The sequence below is a fragment of the Balaenoptera physalus genome, assembly GCF_965194825.1.
Source record: "Balaenoptera physalus genome assembly, chromosome: 16".
Lineage (NCBI taxonomy): Eukaryota > Metazoa > Chordata > Mammalia > Artiodactyla > Balaenopteridae > Balaenoptera > Balaenoptera physalus.
Window position 1 is genome coordinate 66,339,555 of NC_138898.1, and position 24,912 is coordinate 66,364,466.

At 39.3% G+C, this 24,912-nt stretch overlaps 1 protein-coding gene across 4 annotated transcripts in view; it reads right to left on the bottom strand.

Annotated features, from left to right (window-relative positions):
• The window catches only part of PARN (poly(A)-specific ribonuclease), a 159,947-nt gene that overhangs the window by 10,497 nt on the left and 124,538 nt on the right, over positions 1–24,912 (bottom strand). For 3 of the 4 annotated variants that reach the window (XM_082429668.1, XM_082429667.1, XM_082429666.1), the window contains one exon: positions 5,736–5,929. The exons of the other annotated variant lie outside the window; for it this stretch is intronic. In XM_082429668.1, coding sequence (XP_082285794.1) covers positions 5,736–5,929 — 194 coding nt within the window. The remainder of the gene's footprint in view (positions 1–5,735; positions 5,930–24,912) is intronic. 4 annotated transcript variants of the gene reach the window in all.

Below are 24,912 nucleotides of genomic sequence, written 5' to 3' on the forward strand. Positions count from 1 at the left end.
TTAAAGAACAACAAACAGAGATGAACGATACAATAACTGAAATGAAAAATACACTAGAAGGAATCAATAGCAGAATAATAGGCAGAAGAACGGATAAGTGACCTGGAAGACAGAATGGTGGAATTCAATGCCATGGAACAGAGTAAAGAAAAAAGGATGAAAAGAAATGAAGACAGCTGAAGAGACCTCTGGGACAACATTAAACACACCAACATTCGCATTATAGGGGTCTCAGAAAGAGAAGAGAGAGAAAGGACCCAAAAAAAATATTTGAAGAGATTATAGTGGAAAACTTCCCTAACATGGGAAAGGAAAGAGCCACCCAAGTCCAGGAAGCACAGAGAGTCCCAGGCAGGATAAACCTAAGGAGACACATGCCGAGACACATAGTAATCAAACTGACAAAAATGAAAGACAAAGAAAAATTATTAAAAGCAACAAGGGAAAAACGACAAATAACATGCAAGGGAACTCCCATAAGGTTAACAGCTGATTTCTCAGCAGAAACTCTACAAGCCAGAAGGGAGTGGCATGATATATTTAAAGTGATGAAAGGGAAGAACCTACAACCAAGATTACTTTACCTGGCAAGGATCTCATTCAGATTCAACAGAGAAAGCAACTGCTTTACAGACAAGCAAAAGCTAAGAGAATTCAGCACCACCAAACCAGCTTTACAACAAATGCTAAAGGAACTTCTCTAAGTGGGAAACACAAGAGAAGAAAAGGACCTACAAAAACAAACCCAAAACAATTAAGAAAATGGTAATAGGAACATACATATCGATAATTACCTTAAATGGGAATGGATTAAATGCTCCAATGAAAAGACACAGGCTCACTGAATGGATACAAAAACAAGACTCATATATATGTTGTCTACAAGAGACCCACTTCAGACCTAGGGACACATACAGACTGAAAGTGAGGGAATGGAAAAAGATACTCCATGCAAATGGAAAACAAAAGAAAGCTGGAGTAGCAATACTCACATCAGGTAAAACAGAATTTAAAATAAAAAATGTTACAAGAGACAAGGAAGGACACTACATAATATCAAGGGATCAATCCAAGAAGAAGATATAACAATTATAAATGTATATGCACCCAACATAGGAGCACCTCAATACATAAGACAACTGCTAACAGCTATAAAAGAGGAAATCGACAGTAACACAGTAATAGTGGGAGACTTTAACACCTCACTTACACCAATGGATAGATCATCCAGACAGAAAATTAATAAGGAAACACAAGCTTTGAATGACACAGTAGACCAGATAGATTTAATTGATATTTATAGGACATTCCATCCGAAAACAGCGATTACACTTTCTTCTCAAGTGCACATGGAACATTCTCCAGGATAGATCACATTTTGGGTCACAAATCAAGCCTTCATAAATTTAAGAAAACTGAAATCACATCAAGCATCTTTTCCTACCACAACACTATGAGATTAGAAATAAATTACAGGGAAAAAAACGTAAAAAACATAAACACATGGAAGCTAAACAATACATTACTAAATAACCAAGATATCACTGAAGAAATCAAAGAGGAAATCAAAAAATACCTAGAGACAAATGACAATGAAAACATGATGATCCAAAACCTATGGGATGCAGCAAAAGCAGTTTTAAGAGGGAAGTTTATAGCAATACAATTCTACCTCAAGAAACAAGAAAAATCTGAAATAAACAATCTAACCTTACACCTAAAGGAACCAGAGAAAGAAGAACAAACAAAACCCAAAGTTAGTAGAAGGAAAGAAATCGTAAAGATCAGAGCAGAAATAAATGAAATAGAAACAAAGAAAACAATTGCAAAGATCAATAAAACTAAAACCTGGTTCTTTGAGAAGATAACAAAATTGATAAACCTTTAGCCAGACTCAAGAAAAAGAGAGAGAGGACTCAAATCAATAAAATTAGAAATGAAAAAGGAGAAGTTACAACAGACACTGCGGAAATACAAAGCATTGTAAGAGACTACTACAAGCAACCCTATGCTAACAAAGTGGACAACCTGGAAGAAATGGACAAATTCTTAGGAAGGTATAACCTTCCAAGAGTGAACAAGGAAGAAATAGAAAATATGAACAGACCAATCACAAGTAATGAAGTTGAAACTGTGATTAAAAATCTTCCAACAAACAAAAGTCCAGGACCAGGTGGCTTCACAGGTGAATTCTATCAAACATTTAGAGAAGAGCTAACACCCATCTTTCGCAAACTCTTCCAAAAATTGCAGAGGAAGGAACACTCCCAAACTCATTCTATGAGGCCACCATCACCCTGATACAAAAATCAGACAAAGATACTACAAAAAAAGAAAATTACAGACCAATATCACTGATGAATATAGATGCAAAAATCCTCAACACAATACTAGCAAACAGAATCCAACAACACATTAAAAGGATCATACACCATGATCAAGTGGGATTTTTCCTAGGGATGCAAGGATTCTTCAATATACACAAATCAATCAATGTGATACACCATATTAACAAATTGAAGAATAAAAACCATATGATCATCTCAATAGATGCAGAAAAAGCTTTTGACAAAATTCAACACCCATTTATGACAAAAAAAAACTCTCCAGAAAGTGGGGATAGAGGCAACCTACCTGAACACAATGAAGGCCATATATGACAAACCCACAGCAAACATCATTCTCAATGGTGAAAAACTGAAAGCATTTCCTCTAAGATCAGAAACAAGACAAGGATGTCCACTCTCGCCACTATTCAACATAGTTTTGAAAGTCCTAGCCATGGCAATCAGAGAAGAAAAAGAAATAAAAGGAATACAAATTGGAAAAGATGAAGTAAAACTGTCACTGTTTGCAGATGACATGATACTATACATAGATAATCCTAAAAATACTACCAGAAAAATACTAGAGCTAATCAATGAATCTGGTAAAGTTGCAGGATACAAAATTAATGCACAGAAATCTATACACTATACACTATCCTATACACTAACAACGAAAGATCAGAAAGAGAAATTAAGGAAACACTCCCACTTACCATTGCAACAAAAAGAATAAAATACCTAGGAATAAACCTACCTAAGGAGGTAAAAGACCTGTACTCAGAAAACTATAAGACACTGATGAAAGAAATCAAAGATGATACAAACAGATGGAGAGATATACCAGGTTCTTGGATTGGAAAAATCAATATTGTGAGCATGACTATACTACCCAAAGCAATCTACAGATTCAATGCAATCCCTATCAAATTACCAATGGCATTTTTACAGAACTAGAACAAAAAAATCTTAAAATTTGTATGGAGACACAAAAGACCCCGAATAGCCAAAGCAGTCTTGAGGGAAAAAAACGGAGCTGGAGGAATCAGACTCCCTGACTTCAGACTATACTACAAAGCTACAGTAATCAAGACAATATGGTACTGGCACAAAAACAGACATATAGATCAATGGAACAGGATAGAAGTCCAGAGATAAACCCATGCACCTGTGGTCAACTAATCTATGAAAAAGCAGGCAAGGATATACAATGGAGAAAAGACAGTCTCTTCAATGAGTGGTGCTGGGAAAACTGGACACCTACATGTAGAAGAATGCAATTAGAACAGTCCCTAACACCATACACAAAAATAAACTCAAAATGGATTAGAAACCTAAATGTAAGACTGGACAATATAAAACTCTTAGAGGAAAACATAGGAAGAACATACTTTGACATAAATCACAGCAAGATCTTTTTTGACCCACCTCCTAGAGTAATGGAAATAAACAAAAATAAACAAACGGGTCCTAATGGAACTTAAAAGCTTTTGCACAGCAAAGGAAACTACAAACAAGATGAAAAGACGACCCTCAGGATGGGAGAAAATATTTGCAAACGAATCAACGGACAAAGGATTAATCTCCAAAATATATAAACAGCTCATGCAGCTCAATATTAAAAAAACAAACAGCCCAATCAAAAAGTGGGCAGAAGACCTAAACAGACATTTCTCTAAAGAAGACATACAGATGGCCAAGAGGCACATGAAAATCTGCTCAAAATCACTACTTATTAGAGAAATGCAAATCAAAACTACAATGACGTATCACCTCACGCCGGTTAGAATGGGCATCATCAGAAAATCTACAAACAACAAAAGCTGGAGAGGGTGTGGAGAAAAGGGAACCCTCTTGCACTGTTGGTGGGAATGTAAATAGATACAGCCACTAAGGAGAACAGTATGGAGGTTCCTTAAAAAAGTAAAAATAGAATTACCATATGACCCAGCAATCCCACTACCGGACATATACCCTGAGAAAACCATAATTCAAAAAGACACATGCGCCCCAGTGTTCACTGCAGCACTATTTACAGTAGCCAAGTCATGGAAGCAACCTAAATGCCCATCGACAGATGAATGGATAAAAAAGATGTGGTACATATATACAATGGAATATTACTCAGCCATAAAAAGGAACAAAATTGGTTCATTTGTAGAGACATGGATGGACCTAGAGACTGTCATACAGAGTGAAGTAAGTCAGAAAGAGAAAAACAAATATCGTATATTAACGCACATTTGTGGAATCTAGAAAAATGGTACAGACGACCAGTTTGCAAGGCATAAATAGAGACACAGATGTAGAGAACAAATGTATGGACACCAAGCGGGGGAAGCAGGGTGGGGGGGGGGTGGGGAGGTGGTGGTGGTGTAATGAATTGGGAGATTGGGATTGAAATATATACACTAATATGTATAAAATAGATAACTAATAAGAACCTGCTGTATAAAAAATAAATAAATAAATTCATTTTTTTAAAAAACAGAAAAAATAAAGATAAAAAAAATATAAAAGCATGAAGTGCAGTGCAGGGTTGTCAGCAAGCACTCGGTCAGCAGTGGCTGTAATTTCTGTCACCATGACTGCTAGCTGACCAGGTTCTAGCCTGATCTCCTGAGCAGGGCCTTTCACAGATGCTGGCTTCCCAGCAAGCCCCTTCCTTGCCTGGCACTCGGGTCCTGCAGAGGGTCTGTGCACCAAGGGCTGGGTTAGCTCATGGGGCCTCCACAGCATGTCTGGGGGACAGAGGGGATACGGGACTTGGCTCACCTTCTCATTCTGCTCTTACTAGCTACCTGGACCTGCATGTTTCTTCGCCTCTCTGAGTCCAGACTTCTGCATCACTAAAACAAGGATGAGTCCCTATGTCAGGGCTGTTGTGAGAATGAAATTCAATCAGGAAAGAGAAGGCTCCAGTGTCTAGCACACAGTAGGCATACAACATGTGTTCATTTCCTGTTTCTTTTACTCCTTATATAATTCTGCTTACGAGAGAAATTCAGGCGTCCTGGAGTTTTGCTGGGAACAGTGAAAACTCTGCTACTGAAAATAACACATGTAGGAGTAGGCCTCTGTGCAAATTCACATATACATTTAAAATACTGAGGTGACTTTACATACATCAGCAAAACCTCTAAACCATGGAGGACAGACAGAAGGTTACCAAAACAGACTAACCGTCTTTAACAAGGAGGCCCCCACCAAGCCTCACTCTATCAAGAGCCAGGGCTTTTCGGAGATTCCTCAAATTAAATTAAAATGATCTGAAAAACATCTGGTCCCGTTTTAGGCTACATGGGCTTTGTTATCAACTGAAGCCCTGCTATAATCTCTCCCCCAAAATAAGAGTTTCTAAAGCATTAAAGAAGACACAGCTCTAGAACCTTAGTGAGATTCAATACACACCTGTCGGAGAAAGGTCCTTCTTCATCCTTTTTAATTTCTTGGCCTTTTTCCTTCCCTCTGAGAGGGATTCTGCACAGGGATCTGTCTGCTCAAGCTCAGTGTCAGAAATCTCCCCCGATACTCTGGCCTCCAGGCCACCTTCTGCTTGACTGGGACTCAGATTTCTCTTTCCTACTGTGCTGGTGGCTGTGAGACTGAAATGCAAGTGGAACAACATGAAAGGTGTTGAGAGTAACTGGAAGACTAAACCTATAAAAATATTTTAACACTCTTAATTCTATTAACACTTAACTAGCAATCAAACAACATGGGTAGCTGCCGCCTGGAGGCGCAAGTTAAAGACCTTACTGTGAACTGAAGTCTAAAAGTTTACCCACAACAAGCTTATTCAGAAGAAACTTCTACACCAGGCTTGTGCACGGATATACACAAATCTAAGCTGTTCGTAGTGTTTAAAAGAAAAAAATTTTAAAGAAAATTCCTAGTCTTTATTTTGATAGAGTTACCCTAACAGAAGAGTAGAATAGTAGAGCAACTGTAACAAAATAACAGTCTGGATTACATTAAATCACAAGATAGCATTGTTACTTGCATGCTGCCTGATGGATACACAGTAGAGCAGGAGAATTCTTGAGTCTGCCGGCTGTCACACCGCTCGTGCATTTGAATACACTTAAAAGGTATACCCCACCTTCATATAATTCTCTTCCATTCCAAAAAGGTGACTTGTCAAGATTATAATTAAACCTGGCTTCATTTTAAAAAGCTTTATAGGATTTGACATGTTGAATTAGATCAGATTACATGTCCTGATTTTCCTTAAGAAAATATGTTCCCTGAATCAGAACTTGATAATAACAGAGACCACAGGGCCAGTGTGAGTCCTGTCTCCTCTAAATGAGTCTTTTTTTTTTTTATAGCCCCCACGTTATGAAAAGCATAAAGAATCTAGTCATTCCCCCTAAGGGAGGCCATTCAGGCACAGAGCGGGGTGCGGACAGGGAGAGAGAGAACATGAGCAAGCCCCTGTGCCCGCCTTCCCTAGGAAGTGAACACTTTATTTTATTTTTAAATATATTTATTTATTTACTTTATTTTTGGCTGCGTTGGGTCTTGGTTGCTGTGAGTGGGCTTTTCTCTAGTTGCGGCGAGCGGGGGCTACTCTTCGTTGCGGTGCGCAGGCTTCTCATTGCGGTGGCTTCCCTCGTTGTGGAGCACGGGCTCTAGGCGTGCAGGCTTCAGTAGCTGTGGCACGCGGGCTCAGTAGTTGTGGATTGTGGGCTCTAGAGTGCAGGCTCAGTAGCTGTGGTGCACAGGCTGAGTTGCTCCACGGCATGTGGGATCTTCCTGGACCAGGGCTCAAACACGTGTCCCCTGCATTGGCAGGCGGATTCTTAACCACTGTGCCACCAGCGAAGTCCCGAAGTGAACGCTTTAAAATGTTACATATCAAAAACTTGGGGGACTTCCCTGGTGGTCCAGTGGTTAAGACTCTGCGCTCCCAATGCTGGTGGCCGGGTTCGATCCCTGGTCAGGGAACTAGATCCCACACGCATGCCGCAACTAAGGGTTCACATGCCACAGCTAAGGAGCCTGCCTGCCGCAACTAAGACCTGGTGCAGCCAAATGAAAAAACAAGAACAAAAACAAAAACCTCGGGCTACCCGATGATTCAAGTTCTGCAATGTTACTCTTCCCTGTTCTTACATCTTCCCTGTTCCTTACACTTCCTCACTCATGTGAAGAAGGTGGTGGTGCTCAAAAGCCATAGGAAGCAGAACAGAGAGAGCTCAGAGCAGATGGCCTGTTAAGCCTGGCTGGCCAGCCTCCCGCTGTCATCTCTTCACCTGTGTTATACGCAGCTTTTGGAAACATCTTTTATTGAGGGGATATGAAGAAAAGGAGAATACCAAAGGTGGTATTTTGGGGGGAGAGTTATTAGAAATTCATGCTAAAGTTTACTGTTTAAAAACTGATAATACCTTTAAAATTTTCTTAAAGACTAAAACAATTTTCAGCTGGTTTCAGAAAATTTGGAAAATTCAGAAAGTATTAAGTAAGAAAATAGTAAGGACACACCTTTCCATTGTGAAAGGGTAAGAGGCCTAAATATTCCTCTGTGCTGTAAACCCTGGAACCTAGCAGCCTCTTGAGATGTAAATGTTTAATGAAAACTCAGCTGGAACCATCAGCATTCAAAGTACTTCAAGAAATACAAAGTCCTGAACTAGCCCCAACTGCACATAGGAATCTAGTGGATGATAAAGGTGGTATCTCAAATTATCAGGGCAGAGATGAATTTCCAAAAAATGGTTGTGGGACAACAGGAAAAAGATAAGTTAGGCCCATTCTTCACCCATAAAAAAGAAAAAAATGCCAAAATGGATTAGATACCTAAATGTGAAAAACGAAACTATACAAATACTGAAAGAAAACATGGATGAATTCCTCTAAAACCTGGGTGTCGAAAAAGGCTTTACTATAACTCACAATCCAAATTTATAAGAAGATTTATAAATTTGATCACATAAAAATCCTTAGCATGGCTATCAATAACATGAGCAAAGTCAAATGACAAACCAGGAGAAAATATTTGTAACATATATCACAGATAAAGGGCTAATGTCCCTAATACACAAGTAACACTCAAAATTGAAGGAAAAAAACCCAAAATCCTACAGGAAAATGGGCAAAGCTATGAATAAATAGCTCACCACACACACACACCTAAAACACACGAAAAGATGTTCAACTCCATTCATGATGCAAAATAAAATGACACTGAACTATCATTTCTCACCCACTAGATTGGCAAAAATATCCAAAAGATTGATGAAATATTCTGTTGTTGAGAGTGGGGAAACAGGCACTCATACATTGCTGGTGACAATGAAAAATGGTATAAATCACTCTTACAGAAGGGAATGTGGCACTATTTAACAAAACTTTATATCCATTTACTCTTTGAGCCAGCAATCCCACTTCTAGGAATTCAGAAGACGCACCTCCAACAATGCAAAAATACTTATGTACAGATTACTCATTGCAGCTTTATTTGTTGTTATGATATATTATTGCCAAGTTCCTAAATGTCTAAGTATAGGAAATTGGTTGAATAAACTATGCTATGTACAGTCAATGTAACTAAGCAGTTACAAGAAAGAATGAAGATCTCAAAGAACAGATATGAAATTATTTCCAGTGAAATAAGCAAAGTGCAAAAGAGCAATTTATTCCAGTCTTGGGTGAAATATCGCGGGGAATACCAAAAAAAAAATCCTGAACTATTTAGTAGGTTTGCTTCTGTAGTTGAACGAGTGAAGCAATTCTGAAAATATTTGGATACATGATAATGCTCAGCAAATAAGTAAATGTATTCATGTAGTTGGAAGACAGATATGGGGGAAGGCAAGGGAGAACGCTGTGGGGATGTAATGGAACTGGAGATACAGGTCCGGGCTTGGAATTTCTAAAATAAGTATGTGTGTATGTGTGCACGTTTGTGTGTACGCATATATGTATGGGAAGTATCTAGGTATATCCATGCCCCTATTTCCCAGCTCTGCCCACTGAAAGGACCCAAAAAACAAAAACAAAAACCAAAAAACCCAATGGCCATAAGCACATCTAGTGTCCAGATTTTAATGTCTAAACCATACCCTACTGAAAAAACACAGGGCTCCTCGAAGAAGCACTTGATTCCAGGGCTGGGGTAAAAGTTGCACAAAATGAGCTCGGCTGGGGTAAAAGAGGCACAAAATGAGCCCGGAACATCTTGCAAAACCAGAAAGTAGGAAACTGCTCAAGAAATGACGGGGCATGTCACAGGGATGTAGGAACCAGGTGGAAAGGGCCCCCACTGGCCAAATATTTGAGCACCAAAATAATTAAGGGGCAATAATAAATTCTAAACCATTGAAAAACACAGGAATCCATGGATCTATATCAATACATAATACAGAGAGACAGAGAGAGGAGGGAGAGCTCTTAGTTCTCGTTGAATGCTGAGTAGGAAATGGTAAAGGTGGAGAGAGAGATGGAGTTGGCAAATCATCCTTTGGCAACCATCACGTGAAGAATGACTTATGCAAAAATCATCAAGAGGTGCTAAATCAGGGGAGATATTTTGATGAAGAGTAGGCTATTTGCATGGTCTTAAAGTGTCTCTCCTGAGACTGATATCCTGAGAAGGACACAGCGTCACTTTTGCACATTCTAGTCAGGATTGTATAACCTGAACATAATCATGAGGAAACATCAGACAAACCCAAAGGAAAAACACCTTACTGAAAAAAAGTGGGGTGAGGGGCTGGTGTCCTTCAAAAATGTTGTTGTCATAAAAAAGACCAAAGAGACATTGAAAACTAGCTGCAACACATTATGACAGACTGGATCTTATACTAGAGGGAAAAGCCATAAAGATAATATTGGACCAAATAATAAAACTGGGATATAAACAGTAGATTACAGTATTATATCAATGTTAAATTACCGAGGTTGATAACTTTACTACAGTTATACAAGAAACTATTAAGGACCATGATGTATCTAACTTCCTCTCAGATGGTTCAGAAAAAAACAAGTGTGTTGGGGGTTGCGGTATGGAGAGAAAAAGGGAGAGAAAGCAACACAGAGTGTGTATATACAGAGAGAGGAAGGGGAAGGGTGGAAGAGAGAGCGTGTGCACACAAAGCAAAAAACAGCAAAATATTAACAATCAAGGTAGCCAGATAAAGAATATATGGGTGTTCTTTGTAATATTTGTGACTTTTATGAGTTTGAAATTATTTCCGAGTTAAAAGCAAAACAAAACAAAACAAAACAAACTGGAGGAAGCATGATGTTTAAACAAATAAGGAAAACTAAATTTCATCGAGGATTATCGTCTTTTTGTTCTAATTTAATTTTTTTGGCCGCACTGCGTGGCACGCGGGATCTTAGTTCCCCGACCAGGGATCAAACCCATGCTGGAAGCGCGGAGTGCTAACCACTGGACCGCCAGGGAATTCCCTCAAGGAATATCTTCTGGTGCCTGCTTGCTGTGGCACAATCTAGGACTGAAGTCTGTGTGCGCTTACACATGACTAATAAGTATGTCGCCAGCCTAGTGATACGTGGAAGAAGCTGCCTTGACCCATTAAAAGAATGTCTCATCTGATACAACAGAGTCCCTTTCCAGCCAGCCAGGCTGGAAAGGATCCCGCGGAGTCGGCATCTGTGCCTCTTCATTCTTCAGTGCCTGAGCCCGTCAGCTCATCCCCTCATTTAACCAATATTCTGCCAACACGATGAGCACCTCCCATGGGCCACACCTCCAAACGCCCTCCAGTCCTGCTCATGTTACTCTCAGCCACCATTCCAGCTCTTTCCTCACGCTGCTGCCGGGCGCTCTCCCTATCTTGCCCCTTGACTCTTAAAACAGGATCCTAATTGGCTAGTCCCCCCCGTCCTACTCTTCCCAGCCTCCCTTGCCCTTCAAATCCATTCCTCCCAGAGTTAGCGAACTTCTTCCGAAGCAGAGATTTGATCAGATACTCCCAGCTGCAAGACTTCCACGGCTCTCTACCGCCAACCTGAATTTTAACTGCTTGGCACAGCATCCAGGACCCTCTGTCATCTGGGTCCCCGCCGGCTTTTCTAGCCTTATCTTCCACAAGGCAGTCGAGTTGCAAAGACAGTATCTGTTCACCTTAATGAATTCCATGACATGTACTCTTCCACCTGGTCCACTGTCCCAGCAGTGGGCTCATCAGCCCCCATACACCCTACATTTCCCATCGGACGTTGCTGCCCATGCTCCGCAACAAGAAAACCCCCACAGTGAGGAGCCCGCGCACCGCACTGAAGAGTAGCCCCCGCTCACCGCAACTAGAGAAAGCCCGCGTGCAGCAACGAAGACCCAACGCAGCCAAAAATAAATTAATTAATTAATTTAAAAAATTTTAGGGGTTAGCTTGGTAAAGTAAGATATAATAATAAATGTATGGGTTACTTTTTTTTTTTTTTTTTTTTTTGCTGGGTGTGGGCTTTCTCTAGTTGCGGCGAGTGGGGCGGCTACTCTTCGTTGTGGTGTGCGGGCTTCTCACTGTGGTGGCTTCTCTTGTTGCGGAGCATGGGTTCTAGGCATACGGGCTTCAGTAGTTGTGGCTTGCGGGCTCTAGAGCGCAGGCTCAGTAGTTGTGGCACAAGGGCTTAGTTGCTACGTGGCATGTGGGATCTTCCCGGACCAGGGCTCAAACCCCTGTCCCCTGTATTGGCAGGCTGATTCTTAACCACTGCGCCACCAGAGGAAGTCCCTGGGTTACTATTATTATGAACCAATATACTATGACAAAATTATATATTTCAAAAACATGTAAAAATAATCTCTACCTGATACAGACATTTGATAACAGAAAACATTAAAAGAATAAAATATTAACACTAAATGGATGGCCAATAAATATCAGTTAAAAATTGAAAGATGTCACAGATATTTATTATTTAAAAGTTATTCTTAAATGAGATTTTAAAACACACAAGCATTAATATCTGTCACAAGACAATATTCCAGATGGAGAAAAGATTCTCTCATGTTATGCTGATGTTGATCAAACTGCTCCGAGTGTTTCCAAAGCAAATACAAGTTGGGTGTTAAACTACATATTGCTTTATATTAGCTCATTTCCTTTTTTATTTAAAAAATTTTTTTTAGTTGTGGCATGCGGGATCTTCAGTTGCGGCATGCGGGATCCTTAGTTGTAGCATGTGGGATCCACCTCCCCGACCAGGGATCGAACCCAGGCCCCCTGCATTGGGAGTGCGGAGCCCCAGCCACTGGACCACCAAGGAAGTCCCTCATTTCCTTTTTTAGAGATGAAAATATTTTGTCTGCTTGCCTTGATTTTCATTTTGCTGTTAAAATTGATACCGCTTGTTCTAATTCAGATTTTAGATCGAATGATTTTACACTGGAGTATTCCACAATGACATTTACATTTTGTCTCTGAATTTCGTCTATAAAAGTATTTACCAAGAACTGTAGCCTACAGCAAATATTCAAACACTGAAACACTACTGGATTCTATTAAGACAATGTAACATTCGGATATCCTAGCAAGGTTAACAGTACATGTTTCAAAACTGTCAATTTAAGGACTGCTTCCAAAACTTATTTCTTGGAACAAGATTCACAGGATTTTTATAAAGTGTACTGCTGTATGTAATCTCGTTAATATATTCTTATTTACAAGAATGATTCACTGTTAGTAGCAGACAAGGCCACGAACACACACTTAACAACATGGCAACAGTGACAAGCAAGAACGACTGATTTGATTGTGGCCCTTTCTCTCCTACCTGCTCCTGTCCTGATTTCGGAAATGTTGACCATAACCTTTGACACTGATTCCATGCTTGCTTTCAACTTTATGTCAGAGAATTCCTTTGAACTAGTAATGCCTATGCTGATGGTTAAAGTTTAATTCCCACAGATTTCGCCCCTTTATCTTAATTTCTCAACTGATATTTCTCATGATTTCGAATAACACACCAATGTCCCCAGAGATGCCAGGGAGGAACTGGTGAATGGCAACCCTATTGGAAATCAACTGACCACAAACTGGACTCTCTATTCTGTGTCATCATCTATTTGTCTTCCCTTACGCCAGCACCACATGGTTTTTAGTCCCGTAGCTTTAAAGTAAGTCTTAAAGACAGAATAAGTCCTTTAGTTGGCCGGGAAGTTCATGCTGCTGGATAAAATAATAACCACCTTTCATTTTAAAGGGCTGCCCGGTTTACAAAATTCTCTCATTTGATACTTGTCTATAATCCTTTGAACCTGAACATGTGTTTTCACTCCCATTTTACAGGCAAGAAACCTCATCCTCAGCATGAGTGACCTCCCCCAGGTTGTGTGGCTGGTCTGGTAGATCTGAGGGTGTCCTCCAAGCCGAGTGCTCTTTGAAACGTTTCACAGCCTTGCTCCCCACCCCATCTTCCCAGGGCAAAATGAACTGGAAAAATCTGGGGAAGTGGGAGCTAGAAAATGCATTTTTATTGTTTTCACAAACTCTCATGCTGAATTCAAATTCCACGAGCATGACTGTTTCTGTGTTTTGGGGCACAGTCTGGATGGATGAGGGAAGGATGTCAGATAGCCTAGGCCCAATTACAGAAGGCAATTCCTCAGAGATCGCTGATCAACTGTGATGCTTATTTCTAATAAAGAAGTTGAGTTTGAAAGTAAAATCAACATTAAGTACGGCATGTCTGTATGATAGTACCCTGGAATAAAGGACATCTCTTGTGGAATGAATGGTGGGGGGTGGAGAGAATATACAAATGTGTTGTATATGTGACTACTCAGTTTACTTATAAATTAGCCTAAAGGAGAGAAAACTTGGTTCTGGGTTACAAAGAAACCATGGCATTCAATTAGAAAAACTTTTTACAAGAATGTGGTTTGAACCTGATTAAACAATCCCTTATTGCTAACTCACTTTAATTCAACATAGAAAAGATTAATCAATAACAAACATGAAAGACATTAATACAAATTCCTAAATTTAAGAACCTACACTCAACATACAACTAATTGAAGCTGAATTCAGAACATCTGAAATTTTCAGAGGCTAGGATGAAATTTAATTTTGCAACTAAAATTTACTTTTGGCTCCAATGAAAGGATTTACTGATCATGCCAGTAATATAATCAAACCAAAACGACTCCTCCCCATACCAAAAGCCCAACTATTTTAGAAAATAAACTGCTTTTTAAACATTTCCAGGAAGTTAAACACGACCAATTGAACGCAGGTATTTATCTATAGAGAGACAGAAATATCCTTACAAAGGCACAGAGAACAGGAGAGGCAGCAGGAGAGGATGGGATGTCAGCTCACCTTGGAGATATTCTCTCTGGAGAGGACAAGTAAGGAGAAGAGTGCCAAAGAGTACTGCATACAGGGGGAACAGAAATCTAAGTGCTGTATAAAAAGCTGGTGCACCCGAGAGAGCCCTGCAAAGTCTCAGCAAATAACAGGCACCAGATCCCTGGAAGAAGCAGATGATAAGGACTGTGCTACGCCAACAGGGGGAAAGGCTGTCCTAGGATCCTCACCCCCATCCCTGTGAAGCCAGGGGACCAGCATTCCCCCGAGGCCAATAGGAGCTGGACAGGAGGTTTAATTTCTGGAGAAACTGATCCCCTCAGAGAGGCACCAAGTCTAGCAGTGGAGAGTGGGCTGAAGCAGGGCAATAAGAACTTTCTAACTGGGGAAGTAGCATCTTCCACATACTGAGAAGTGAGGTCTCCAGCTTCCTTCTACCAATCAGTACCCAGAGCACCAGCAGTCAGGCTTATCTCCCCCAAGCTGCAAATCAGAAAATCAATTTCTAAAAGAACTGAGTCGTTACAGCTAGTATCATACTTAATGCTGAATGCTTTTGCCCTAAAATCAGGAACAAGACACAGATGTTGGCTCTTGCCACTTTTATTCAACACTGTACTAGAGGCCCTTGCCAGTGCAATAAGGCAAGAGAAAGAAATGAAATTCATAAGGTCCACTGGACAGAGATAAATACGATTGCCTTTTTTTACAGATATGATTGTCTAAACAGAAAATACCAAACAGTCTACAAAAAGTTATTAGAACTAATAAGTGAATTTAGTAAGATCCAAGGATACAAGGTCAAAATAGACAAATCAACTGTATTTCTTTCTATTAGCAATGAACGACTAGAAATTGAACTTTAAAAATATATGACTTACAATAGCATCAAAAAGCAAAATACTTAGGGGCAACTTCAATAAAGCATATGTAAAATTTGCATAATGGAAAATACAATACTCCGATATGAGAAATCAAAGAAAACCTAAATACGTGAAAAGATACACCATGTTCATGGGTGGGAAGACTCAATAGAGTTAATTCTCCCCAAAATGATATTATAGATTCAACACAATCCCCATCAAAGTCCCAGCAAGCTCTTTGTACAAATCAACAAACTGACTCTAAACTTTTTGTGGAAAAGTGAAGGACTTAGAATAAGCATTGTTTTGGCTTCCCTGGTGGCACAGTGGTTAAGAATCTACCTGCCAATGCAGGGGACATGGGTTCGAGCCCTGGTTCGGGAAGATCCCACATGCCGCGGAGCAACTAAGCCCATGCACCACAACTACTGAGCCCACGAGCCACAACTACTGAGCCCGTGCACCACAACTACTGAAGCCCATGTGCCTAGAGCCTGTGCTTTGCAACAAGAGAAGCCACTGCAATGAGAAGACTGCACACCGCAACCAAGAGTAGCCCCCGCTCGCCACAACTAGAGAAAGTCCGTGCGCAGCAACAAAGACCCAACACAGCCAAAAATAAATAAATTAAAAAAAAAAAAGAATAAGCATTTTTTAAAAAGAAGAAAATGGTTGAAGGATCTACTATATGGTTTCAAGACTCACTATAAAGCTTTAGTATAAATCAAGACAATGTGGAACTGGTCTAAGGAAAGACATATAGATCAATGGAATACAACAGAATCTAGAAATAGACCACATACAAATATGGCCAACTAGTTTCTGACAAAGGAGTCAAGGTACAGTAATTGAATAGAGAAAGGACAGTATTCTCAAAAAATGGTGCCAGAACAAATGGACATCTATATGCAAAAAAATGAACTTGTACTCATGCCTCACACTGTACATAATTTTTAACTTGAAATAGATCGTATACCTAAACATAAAACAAAAAAACACTATAAAACTTATAGAAAAAAAAAAGAAAATCTTTTTGACCCTAGTTTAGGCAAAGATTTCTTAAGTAGATCGCAAAAAGCACAAGCCCTAAAGAAAAGCATAAGCCTCAGAGAAAAGATCCATAATTACAAAGCCAGCTTCTCACCTCATCACTCTACAGAGCAAAACCATCAGTAAGTTCTGCCTCCAAGAACTTCTCATCCCTTTTTAGTTCTTTCTTAAACAACAGTGGATGCCCCAAAGTAGTCACATTTTTGAAGAAAGGCTTTGAGAGACAAAAACCAAAACAGACCAATATTCAGAGAGGAAAAACTCTGAGGAAACAGAGACAACATAGGGAGCTGAGGAAAACTTTAAAAACAACAGGCAGTTCTTGCTTTGCACACAGTACAGGACCATAAAAATGGACTAGACTACTGTATTTGCAAGCCAATGGATAAACAGAAAAATGAAGAAGTGGCAATAAGTACATTACTTGGAAACAAGGTAAATTATCAAAAGAAAGGGTTGAAAGTGGTTGCCTCTGAGGGACAGAATGTGGGCGGCAGGGGACTGCTGCTTTTTATTATAATTTTAAAAAATATTATTTGGCTTTAAAAAACAGTGCTCAAGAATTTCATTGAAAATATTTTAAAAGAAAAAAAAATGCCAAGGACTTCACAAAGATCCACTTAACGTGTGACAAACCACTATGCCAACAGTAAATCACTACTTGTCTGGTTATGTTAAATGGGTATACACAGCTCTGTTACTTAATTGGCTTTGTGACCTTGAGTAAGACACAGCTTCTCTGACCGCCCCCTCCCCAGTTCTCCTTTGTAACATCGTGAAGGGTGGACTAGATCACCTCCAGGTCCCTTCCAGCTCCACAAGTATGTGGCTTTATCAAGTAACACTGTTGTTCACACAGTTATAGGTGCCGCTCATTCTTTAAAAGAATGTATCTTCTATTGTACATCAACTATATCTCAATTAAAAAAAAACAAAAGAATGTCCTACAATCTAGACTAATCTTCAGCCCCTGCTTCCATTCACATGAATTAGTGCAATATTACTGTATTCCATTAGTTACTAGCATTTGTAAATAGAAATGACACATAAGAAAAAAATTCAAAGACAATTACCTAAAGAACAACAAAATTTATAGCATGAGTATCTTAATCCTACATGTTTTGGAAGACGTTTCATCTCTTTGGAAATTGTCATCCTTGGTTGTTTCTAGTTTTCTCATAAACCCAGTAAACCTAACCTGAGAAGGAATAAACCCCATAATGTCAACTGAACAGGCTCAAATTTGGAAGTAAACTACTGTTTTACAAATGATGACAGAGGAAAGGGGTAGGTGGGGTTTTCTTACTCATGAAAGGATCCAACTCTCCCTCTCTGCTTGGGCACCCAACCTTTATCTGATGCCCACTGTAGCCAAATGATCTGCATTAACGGAGAGAGAGACACGAGGGATGAAAGAAGAGAACAGAAAGAAACCTAGTGACCATGTGGACAATGCTACTCTAAGTTCTAATAGCATCACTATATTCACTAATTTAGCTATCCTAAATGGACATTCACATTACATATTTAGTCAAATTAATGATGAGATGACAAATTAAAGACAAGACCCAAATCAAAACCTCCGAATTTATGCTTTTCAACTGGAAAGAATCAAAGAATATAGCTATGATTCTAGAGTAGCATCAATAAAGTAAATATTATTCTTATGAGTATTAATGGACTATACTGAAACAAGGTAAAATATAGTACTCTTATTACTTGGTGAAGTATTGCCACTGAAATCAATTACAGATGTTTATCCTGAAAGATGCTACTATGAGCATTGCAGACTCAAATATTGCTAATGGTTATTCAAAATTAAATTTATGGTTGAATTGGAACCTGTGGACAGTTTTATAATATTCATTAGCAACTGTTTTTTAAAGACACAGAAGGCTACTGTTTTAATACAAATGAATACGAGTTTCAAAATCATCTCCATTTAGTGCTTTAGCACGAACAATTTGATCTGACAAATCAACTGGGATGGCTTTACCAGGAGAAGAGAACAAGGTGCTTCCTGATGGGCTGCTCTTGACATGGAGAACATCATTTCAGCTCCCTGAGAACAGAGGACCACCTACCAGATGTTCTGACACCAAGAAACCACATGCTTCTTGCATCCTGGTTTGGTTTTTGAAGATCCTTCTGGGGGTAAGTTGTGACTACAGCAAACTAGAAACTAATTCCTTCCAAGAATTTAGAATCATTCATTTAAGATGTTGAACTAATGTACCTCATGGTCATTCCCAACAATTCCCCAATTCTTTACATCAACTATTTGACAACTGATTAACACTCAAAAAAGGGTGGTCTGAATACTGATTTCTGTAGCATCACATGAGTTTGACTTCCTTTCAAATTACTTTCCCTTAAAATATGTGATTAGGCAAGCATGAATGGACTTCTGACTTGAGATAGTCCAAGGCATCCACAGTCAGTCTACTCCCACCTTCATATGGCTCTTTCACTCTAAGTAGCAGGTAAGACAATAAAATAAGCTGGATGCTGGTATGATTATGAAAAGAATGTCATTCCATCCCGCCTGACCTTTAGCAAAGCAAGTGAAAGTATTCCAAGCACGGCCTTATATTGTTCAAAAGGGAAAAAGCAGTCTGCACAGCTTTCTCCAATCAGAAGCTGGGTAGGAAGACGTGTTCCTAGTGTATTATGGGTTCTCTTGTTCACTCGTTTATTTAAACCTTTTTCTGAGTGACCATAAGGCATCATTTGCTAGGTGCTGGAACGTTAATATGAGTAAACAACAACTCCCAACTTCATCTTTTTACTTCCTGTAAGAGTCCCCAAGGCAAAGAAATCCCAAGGATTCCACGTGGCATGGAAGGCATGTCAGAAGGCATTTCTGGTGGTAGGGAAGGATCACAAATGGGTATGTGAGAAGAGAGCAGGCATTCTGGAAAGAGCATGAATGGGATCTGGGATGAAAGAGAGATGAGGGCTGGAATCTGGGTTCTGTCATTTACTGGTTTTGTGACTCAGGGCAAGTTCCTTTAGCTTCTGTGAGTCTCAGTCTCCTCAATTATAAAATAGGTTATTGTGAGGATTAAATAAGAAAACAAAACAAAATAGCACATGTCACAGTGCCTGGCACATGGCATACACTTAAATGCCAGTGCCTTGTCTGCTCCCTCCCTGTCCTGCGGTGGGCAAAAGGTTCACGTTTTTAGAGATGATGTTGATCCCAGTCTTCAGAGGTAGTTGTCCCAATCTTTGCAAAGCATCAGGAAAGGAGGTGAGGAAGAGAAAGAAGAGTAGAAGGAAGGTGTGAGCAGCATGAGTAGGTTGAACAGCATGGCTGTGATGGCTGGAAGGGTAAGAGGGGAGCGTTCCCGCAGCCCCCCGGTGGGTGGGAGGTGGGGGCCGGTAAGCCATCACCTAGACATCCATTTGTTAGCTCACGGGTGCCTGGAACCTGCAGATCATCAAGAACCACCCAAACTGCCCTGCTCTGTTGGAAACATACAAGGTTTCTAGAAGGCACAGTTCCATTTTTCCCCAACATGAGGAAAACGTTAAATACATAGAAAAGTTTGAAGAACTGTATAGTAAACATCCATTTAGCCATTACTTATATTCTATAATTAGTTCTACATTGGAAGTGGAGATTTAAAAATATACAGCAGATTTTAGTTCTTTTGCATTTGGGAAAAAGGGGCACAAAAGGCAGGATCTGAAGGCTCCTATCTGGCAAGCATCTGACTTCTGAACTACCAGTGATGCAGCGGAATGAAATGAAATCTTTTCTTCAGTGATCCTTGAACGGACAAAAGGATGAACGTCAAACCTGTAGACAGTATTTAAACATGGAACTCCTATCAGTACAATGACACACTTGGTGTTGGGTCACAGCAGCCATTCTGCATCCTCACACCAGCCCCAAAAACACAAGCACACTTTGGCTTCTGCTGGCTTACAGTGTACTAGCAGAATTTTTTAAAAGCATAAGTGTCAAAAAAGAACTGCCAGAAAAATGAACTGCCAGATTTCTACACCTGGAAATTAAATACAGGATTTACATATTTCATACTTTATTCATACTTTATTTTAGCTGAAACTATACTACAAATAGGAATAATCCTAACTGCACATGACCTGAGTACCTCAAATAGGAAATCTGTTTTGTATTTAAACATGTGAAAAATAGCATCATGTAAGTGTGTTGAGGGCAATTTCAATTGTTAGCATCATTAAAAAAAATTATACTCTTATATGAAGAACGAATAATATAACACATTATTAGAAACACAGATAATTACTTTTAATTATGGTTAATTAAATAAATAGCATGAAGCTATGGAAAGAAAACATTAATTTTCAAATATTACTGCTATTATAAAACACGAAAGCATCTACGACAGCACCAGCTCTGTGATCTGGAGCAAGACACTTCTGAGTTTTCTTACCAGAGAAACAAGACTAATAATACTACTTAATCCCTTTCAGGGTTCTTCCTCAGTCCTCTGCGAGGATAAAGGACCACTGCTCTTCTGATTATGGCATTTCATAATCCTGATGGTGGTTCCTACTGCCCTTTCCCTCCAGCTACTGTTCCAGGCTGAGCAGACTCAACACCTCCCCTTCCTTTCATCACTAAGTCACTTTCCTCTGGATGTGCTGCAGTCCCTCTACTTAAAATCAACCAAACAATCCACCAAAGGCCACTACTAAGGGGATGACCAGAACTGAGCATCCTAGAAGGATGACACCTCAGTACTTCTGATATTGGCTTGTACATCCCAGGGTCATTTCCGTTTCTTTAAAAAAAATTTAGGGACTTCCCTGGTGGTGCAGTGGTTAAGAATCCGCCTGCCAATGAAGGGGACATGGGTTCAATCCCTGGTCCTGGAAGATCCCACATGCCGAGGAGCAACTAAGCCTGTGTGCCACAACTACTGAGCCTGCGCTCTAGAGCCCACAAGCCACAACTACTGAGCCCACACGCCACAACTACTGAGCCCGCACGCCACAACTACTGAGCCCATGCGCCGCAACTGCTGAGCCCATGTGCTGCAACTAGTTAAGCCTGCGCGCCTAGAGCCCGTGCTCCACAACAAGATAAGCCACTGCAATGAGAAGCCCGTGCACCGCAACAAAGAGTAGCCCCAACTCGCCACAACTAGAAAAAGCCTGCGCGCAGCAATGAAGACCCAACGCAGCCAAAAATAAATAAAATTATTAAAAAAAAAATTAAAAAACCAACAGTCTTACACTGATGATCTATGGGACTAGATATCTAAGCCTCTCCCCAAAGAAATAAGTTTGAAATTCGGATGTTTTAACCTTAGGGTTTCTTCAACCTAGGATTTTTTTGGTTTTGGTTTTTTAAAGAAAACCTGATTTATTAAAATGAGACAGCATCTTTTTCAAACACGCACACTCTTAGGTGTAGATGATGTGCCATGTTTCTCAGAGGCAACTTAATGCACTGGGCTATGGATCCAAAAGGCGTATAAGTTAAAATCCTGTGTAACTTCAGCGAAATTGTTTAGCTTCTCTGAGACTCTACTTTCTCATAGATAAATTAGGAATAAACCAAGGGTTTCACTGAGTTGTTAGAGGATTTTTTAAAATGATGTAAAGCATCTAGCACAGTGCCTGGAATGAAGAATCTGCTTCATAAATGAGTTTTCTCTCTTGTTTTTCATTGTTCTGCAGATATTTCAAAAAGCATGCTGTGTGTCAGTGAGCTTTACATCTTTATACTGATGGAGACAGAGAAAGAGATAAGAAGATGAGAGAGGTTAAAGGAAGAATGATTCATCCGAACTAGAGCACTGGTCATGCATTAATTTTTCACAAAGCAACTTACTACAACATTCATGAATTTTGCTACAAGGTTGATTATTTAAACTAGGATTAAACACCCAGGTTTAGCTGGTTAGTATGTTTTTTTAAGGAGATTGAAGAACAGTAAAACCATTTGCAGTGTAAGGAATCACATTTTAAGAGAAGGAGGCTAAGAGTAACTTCCAAGATACACAGCTAAATGAGAAAAGGAAGGTGGGGAAAAGTATGCGCGGTCCATTACCATCTAACAAAAGGTGGGCGTATAGATAGATAGATAGATAGATAGATAGATAGATAGATAGATAGATAGATACACAGTTGTTTATATATTTGTAAAAATGGAGGCATATACTGACAACAAAACTGGTCACCACAAGGCTGGGGCAAGGGTGGCAGGTACAAGTTGGAGGAGGCAGGGAAAGAGGCTTGGTAGATTTGACTCTGGAACCACATAAATGTTTTACATAATTATAAGGCAAAGTTAAATTTTTAAAAAGGGAATCATTAGAAGTAAAAATAAAACAAACCTAAGTGTTTACTGAGTTGGCAGCTTAACCACACAAAAAGGAATTATTTCAAGTGACTTTAAAATAAGGTAATTTGACTGTTCATCTCTATGCTCTAAGGACAAAAATGACAGCAAAAAAATAAAACTCTTTTCAATAATTATATTATTAGTAATAATACTGAGAGTTATTTTGAAACTATTATATATGGTAGGATAAAACTATTATACATGGTAGTAAAGTTACAAATAAATAATTAATTTACTATCATTAGGAACCAAAATTTTCAGCCTAAGAAAAAAGAGAAACAAAATTAAAAGAAGTTAAATAAGTCCTGGGGTCTACTGGAACTGGAAATATCAGTATAAATTTACCTGAAAAACAAAAAAGGAAGAGAGGGAAGAAGGGAGGGATGGAGGGAAGACTTTCATGTTAGCTCTTTTCATTCAAAAAGGCTGTAAACAATGACAAATCCAATATCAATAAACACCCTTTGAACCCAGATTATGGTTTCTAAGTACAATTTCCCATCAAAAGGAACAGGGCCCTTGGAGAAATGGCTGATTCCAAATATAAGGTAGGAAATATACAGAAAGAGCCTGGAATATCTTCTCAAGAATATCAAAAGTCATGGTGGTCCAGTGGTGGTCCAGTGGTTAACACTCTGCCTTCCAATGCAGGGGATGCGGGTTCGATCCCTGGTCAGGGAACTAAGATCCCACATGCTGTGGGGCAATTAAGCCCACGTGCCGCAACTACTGAGCATGCGAGCCACAACTAGAGAGCCTGCGTGCCGCAACTACAGAGCCCACGCAATCTGGAGCCTGCACACCACAACTAGAGAGAAGCCCACGTGCCGCAATGAAGATCCCGCATGCCGCAACGAAATCCCTCACAACGAAGACCCGACACAGCCATAAATAAATAAATAAATAAGTAAGTAAGTAAGTAAGTAAGTAAATATTAAAAAAAAAAAGAATATCAGAAGTCAAAGAAGCTATTAAAGACTATTGGGCTATTAGAAGACTCAATAGACAACTGGAAATGGTTCTCACCAGTCAGAAACAAGATAATTAGAGCATCAAAAAGAATGGCAACTGTAATGTACTAAAATATATATTTTTAAAAAACCCATGATTCAAACAAACAAAACAAACCCCATTGCTCACCTTTGGAAGGTGCTAGGAAACCAGCAAATTTTTCTGAAAACTGGTTTTAAAAAGGTGTTTTGGGGGGTGAGAATAAAGAGTTAGTTCTGCTTTTTCTATATGAACTATATCTGCAGGTAACCAAATAGATGATGAGAAGAAATGTTTTATTTTAAATAAGAGCATCTGGGATAATAAATAAAGGAGTAACAAACTATAATATTAGCGTTTTACAACGCTTCATGAAATAATGAATCTAGCCATTGATCATTAATGGCTACTAAAACCATGAGGTGAAAAACTGCTAGGGGAACTTCATATTAGATGAACCAGGCCAACAACATCTGAACCCACTTGATCAATCTTATCACAAAAATAGAGAAAAGAAGACTTTTTGTGTCACCCAATGTGATGCAACAGGAAATATACAACATCATCTAGGAAACAGTCTTGCCATTCAGTTCAGCCCTGAAGCTGATCAAGTGTATAGATCTAACTACCAGTTAATTACACAGTAGTAAGGTAACATGGTATACAACCTTACAAGAATGTTCCAGAATATGGGAACTTCTACAGAGCAAACAACTTGGTTTCTTAAATCTACTGCAAGGAGTGGGGGGTAGGGGAGAATTCACAGAGAGGAGGAATTCAGAGATTAAGACAAAAATGAGACACATCAACCAAATGTAATACGTGAATTTGTTTAGAAACTAGAGGTCAAACAAAACACTTATTTTAAAAAGTTTGTGAACAGAAAATCTGAACACCGGATATCTGATATTAAAGAGTTGTTATTAATTTTTGTATGTGGTAGTAGTACTGTAGTTTTGTTTAAAAATGATTGCTTATCTTTTTTATCATGATCTTCAGACTCATGACTGACATGATTTGCTGTCTATGATTTATTTCAAAATTATCTGAAGGGGAGA